The sequence below is a fragment of the Oncorhynchus clarkii genome, chromosome 5 (genome assembly GCF_045791955.1).
Source record: "Oncorhynchus clarkii lewisi isolate Uvic-CL-2024 chromosome 5, UVic_Ocla_1.0, whole genome shotgun sequence".
NCBI lineage: Eukaryota > Metazoa > Chordata > Actinopteri > Salmoniformes > Salmonidae > Oncorhynchus > Oncorhynchus clarkii.
In genome coordinates, this window is record NC_092151.1 from 96,179,278 (window position 1) to 96,185,277 (window position 6,000).

The window sequence follows — 6,000 nt, forward strand, 5'->3', positions numbered from 1 at the left end:
ATCCTTACATATCAGAATGATAATATCTATCCTTACATCACAATGACATATCAGAATGATAATATATATCCTTACATCACAATGTCATATCAGAATGATAATATCTATCCTTACATATCAGAATGATAATATCTATCCTTACATATCAGAATGATAATATCTATCCTTACATATCAGGATGATAATATCTATCCTTACATATCAGAATGATAATATCTATCCTTACATCACAATGACATATCAGAATGATAATATCTATCCTTACATATCAGAATGATAATATCTATCCTTACATATCAGAATGATAATATCTATCCTTACATATCAGAATGATAATATCTATCCTTACATATCAGAATGATAATATCTATCCTTACATATCAGAATGATAATATCTATCCTTACATATCAGAATGATAATATCTATCCTTACATCACAATGACATATCAGAATGATAATATCTATCCTTACATCACAATGTCATATCAGAATGATAATATCTATCCTTACATATCAGAATGATAATATCAATCCTTACATATCAGAATGATAATATCTATCCTTACATATCAGAATGATAATATATATCCTTACATATCAGAATGATAATATCTATCCTTACATTTCAGAATGATAATATATATCCTTACATATCAGAATGATAATATATATCCTTACATATCAGAATGATAACATCTATCCTTACATATCAGGATGATAATATCTATCCTTACATATCAGGATGATAATATCTATCCTTACATATCAGAATGATAATATCAATCCTTACATATCAGAATGATAATATCTATCCTTACATATCAGAATGATAATATATATCCTTACATATCAGAATGATAATATCTATCCTTACATTTCAGAATGATAATATATATCCTTACATATCAGAATGATAATATATATCCTTACATATCAGAATGATAACATCTATCCTTACATATCAGGATGATAATATCTATCCTTACATATCAGGATGATAATATCTATCCTTACATATCAGAATGATAATATCTATCCTTACATATCAGGATGATAATATCTATCCTTACATATCAGAATGATAATATCTATCCTTACATCACAATGACATATCAGAATGATAATATCTATCCTTACATATCAGAATGATAATATCTATCCTTACATATCAGAATGATAATATATATCCTTACATATCAGAATGATAATATCTATCCTTACATATCAGAATGATAATATCTATCCTTACATATCAGAATGATAATATATATCCTTACATATCAGAATGATAATATCTATCCTTACATATCAGAATGATAATATATATCCTTACATATCAGAATGATAATATATATCATTCCATATCAGAATGATAATATATATCCTTACATATCAGAATGATAATATCTATCCTTACATATCAGAATGATAATATCTATCCTTACATCACAATGTCATATCAGAATGATAATATCTATCCTTACATATCAGAATGATAATATATATCCTTACATATCAGAATGATAATATCTATCCTTACATCACAATGACATATCAGAATGATAATATCTATCCTTACATATCAGAATGATAATATCTATCCTTACATATCAGAATGATAATATCTATCCTTACATATCAGGATGATAATATCTATCCTTACATATCAGAATGATAATATATATCCTTACATATCAGAATGATAATATCTATCCTTACATCACAATGACATATCAGAATGATAATATCTATCCTTACATATCAGAATGATAATATCTATCCTTACATATCAGAATGATAATATCTATCCTTACATATCAGAATGATAATATCTATCCTTACATCACAATGACATATCAGAATGATAATATATATCCTTACATATCAGAATGATAATATCTATCCTTACATATCAGAATGATAATATCTATCCTTACATATCAGCATGATAATATGTATCCTTACATATCAGAATGATAATATCTATCCTTACATCACAATGACATATCAGAATGATAATATCTACCCTTACATCACAATGTCATATCAGAATGATAATATCTATCCTTACATATCAGAATGATAATATCAATCCTTACATATCAGAATGATAATATCTATCCTTACATATCAGAATGATAATATATATCCTTACATATCAGAATGATAATATCTATCCTTACATATCAGAATTATAATATATATCCTTACATATCAGAATGATAATATATATCCTTACATATCAGAATGATAACATCTATCCTTACATATCAGAATGATGATATCTATCCTTACATCACAATGTCATATCAGAATGATAATATATATCCTTACATATCAGAATGATAATATCTATCCTTACATATCAGAATGATAATATCTATCCTTACATATCAGAATGATAATATCTATCCTTACATATCAGAATGATAATATCTATCCTTACATCACAATGACATATCAGAATGATAATATCTATCCTTACATATCAGAATGATAATATCTATCCTTACATATCAGGATGATAATATATATCCTTACATATCAGAATGATAATACATATCCTTACATATCAGAATGATAATATCTATCCTTACATATCAGAATGATAATATATATCCTTACATATCAGAATGATAATATCTATCCTTACATCACAATGACATATCAGAATGATAATATCTATCCTTACATATCAGAATGATAATATCTATCCTTACATATCAGAATGATAATATCTATCCTTACATATCAGGATGATAATATCTATCCTTACATATCAGAATGATAATATATATCCTTACATATCAGAATGATAATATCTATCCTTACATCACAATGACATATCAGAATGATAATATCTATCCTTACATATCAGAATGATAATATCTATCCTTACATATCAGAATGATAATATCTATCCTTACATATCAGAATGATAATATCTATCCTTACATCACAATGACATATCAGAATGATAATATATATCCTTACATATCAGAATGATAATATCTATCCTTACATATCAGAATGATAATATCTATCCTTACATATCAGAATGATAATATATATCCTTACATATCAGAATGATAATATCTATCCTTACATCACAATGACATATCAGAATGATAATATCTATCCTTACATATCAGAATGATAATATCAATCCTTACATATCAGAATGATAATATCTATCCTTACATATCAGAATGATAATATATATCCTTACATATCAGAATGATAATATCTATCCTTACATATCAGAATTATAATATATATCCTTACATATCAGAATGATAATATATATCCTTACATATCAGAATGATAACATCTATCCTTACATATCAGAAGGATAATATCTATCCTTTCATCACAATGTCATATCAGAATGATAATATATATCCTTACATATCAGAATGATAATATCTATCCTTACATATCAGAATGATAATATCTATCCTTACATATCAGAATGATAATATCTATCCTTACATATCAGAATGATAATATCTATCCTTAAATCACAATGACATATCATAATGATAATATCTATCCTTACATATCAGAATGATAATATCTATCCTTACATCACAATGACATATCAGAATGATAATATCTATCCTTACATATCAGAATGATAATATCTATCCTTACATATCAGAATGATAATATCTATCCTTACATATCAGGATGATAATATCTATCCTTACATATCAGAATGATAATATATATCCTTACATATCAGAATGATAATATCTATCCTTACATATCAGAATGATAATATCTATCCTTACATCACAATGACATATCAGAATGATAATATCTATCCTTACATATCAGAATGATAATATCTATCCTTACATATCAGAATGATAATATCTATCCTTACATATCAGAATGATAATATCTATCCTTACATATCAGGATGATAATATCTATCCTTACATATCAGAATGATAATATCTATCCTTACATATCAGAATGGTAATATCTATCCTTACATATCAGAATGATAATATATATCCTTACATATCAGAATGATAATATATATCCTTATATATCAGAATTATATTATCTATCCTTACACCACAGTGTCTTATCAGAATGATATTTCACAATACATGTTCAGTCCAAATAGGAATTGCAGAACAATTGTTTTCAAAAAACTGTGTGCCAAATGAGGTGTCTCATGGGAATATGGGGCATTAGTAGTAGTAACATGCCTGTACCTGTCACTTACATTCGGCTTGGTTTAGTGTCCTCTGTGATGTAGGTAACTGTACTCTGAAACGGACGAAATGGGAGGAAGTTAGAGAACTAACCTTTGAGGATCATCTTTATATTAGGCTTTCCAAAATAAACGTCCGTAAGAAGACCAACACTGTTTCGGGAATAATAAGTCATGAAAAAGACAGAAATAAAACAGGTATGCAGTTCAACTACCTCATATTAATTTGCTTCCTTCGACATAGTAAGTCTTGCTTCGTCATTCAGAATATGGTTCGTGCTGACATGGAAGATAATATTCTACAGCACCCGGATGTCAACAAACTCATTACAATTGTTGCAACATTATTTTATTTAGGTTGGGGTGTATTAATTACGGAAACCGTTTACCGTTTAAGAACCAAACGGAACGACACGGGGAGGGACCTACTGGGGAATTTGTCCAATGGAAACTCTCGTTTGCGTTTCCCATTTAGAGTAAACGATTTCTGTTGCCAAAATGCTTTGCAACGGTATCGGCGTAATGATTACACCCCTGGTTACATGTCATGTTGCAACAGTATCGGCGTAATGATTACAATGTTGCGACAGTATCGGCGTAATGATTACAATGTTGCGACATTGTTGACAAACACAAGCTAGTCGGACGTTAGTTCACATCAAACGGGCCCCTGAACTGTCACCACAGCAGCAGCGAGTTGAGAAGACGCTAGATGATTCTAGTTCAATCGAAGTGAAACCCATATTATGTCAAACTGGACATGTCAACAACTGGAGGGTGGATACTGAGTTTTAAAAAAAGAAGAAAAAAGTCAAATCACTGCAAACGTGTATGAATATTTTGGAGATGTTTTTCACGCTGTTTACGGAATCACCTCGGACAGTAAATGGCAGTCCAATCCCGGTATCCCCGGTGTTAGCTAGCTAGCGTTAGATAGAGAATGTATACTACCGACCTGTGAGCGGTAGCCGAGTCATTCAGGGGCGGACTTTCTGTCTGTGGCCAAATCAGCTTTCCTTCGACAGTCTTGCTCTCACGTGTCCTTCCTAGAACACTATATTCGGCCCTTACTATATACTATTCCAATGGATGTTCTGCGTGCCAAATAATACGATACAAGATTGGCTTTTAGGCCTGCTAAACTCCCAGGTCACAAAATATACTCGACCATTTTGTGTCAACACGGAGATGTATCCCAGCATGCAGCGCATGGTCATCCCCAAACAGAACATTTAGAATTAGAATACTAGAAGGGTCATGAACCTTGCTATGACAGGATGTAAACCATTTTGGTCAGGGAGTTGGTCAACCATTAATTTGCCAGTGCTGTGATAAAACATTTGTGATAACAATGAATTTGACCTTTGTGTTTGTTAGCTAGCCAGACAATTTTAGAAGAATGATTCCATTCATGTTTTTAATTAACTGCCAAGACTCTGTTCAAACAATGCAATCAATAGATGAGGTAAAGTGGTCAATGGACACTAGACAACTTCATAGTTAGGTGGGACTTGCAACGCACTATTCTCCTTATTGTTTTGCATGCTACTGCTCTTACACTGTGTAAACTAGAAATGCCATTCAACATTTCAAAGCGTGCAGACTCATCTGAAATAGTGTGCTAGCAGTACAACTTTTTTTTTCATGTGATTTATACTTTTTAAACTATACATTTGTTTGTCTCTATTTTTGTCTTCAGTCACTTTTAATGGGATTTTTGTTGTTGTTGCGACATTCTAAATCTCCCCGTTGTGACATCATCACTTCCAAC

At 30.0% G+C, this 6,000-nt stretch overlaps 1 protein-coding gene across 4 annotated transcripts in view; it reads right to left on the bottom strand.

Moving 5' to 3' along the window:
- Positions 1–5,443, bottom strand: part of LOC139409592 (ubiquitin-protein ligase E3A-like) — a 50,395-nt gene extending 44,952 nt beyond the window's left edge. The window contains exons 1-2 of one of the 4 annotated variants that reach the window (XM_071154980.1): positions 5,185–5,443; positions 4,242–4,285 (exon numbers count right to left, since the gene is read on the bottom strand). In XM_071154980.1, the coding sequence (XP_071011081.1) occupies positions 4,242–4,243 (2 nt within the window). In that variant the 5' untranslated portion in view covers positions 4,244–4,285; positions 5,185–5,443. Of the gene's footprint in view, positions 1–4,241; positions 4,286–4,444; positions 4,530–5,184 lie in introns of those variants that run through there. The other 3 variants (XM_071154982.1, XM_071154981.1, XM_071154983.1) reach the window with 3 other exon arrangements.
- Between the last annotated feature and the right edge of the window lie 557 nt (positions 5,444–6,000).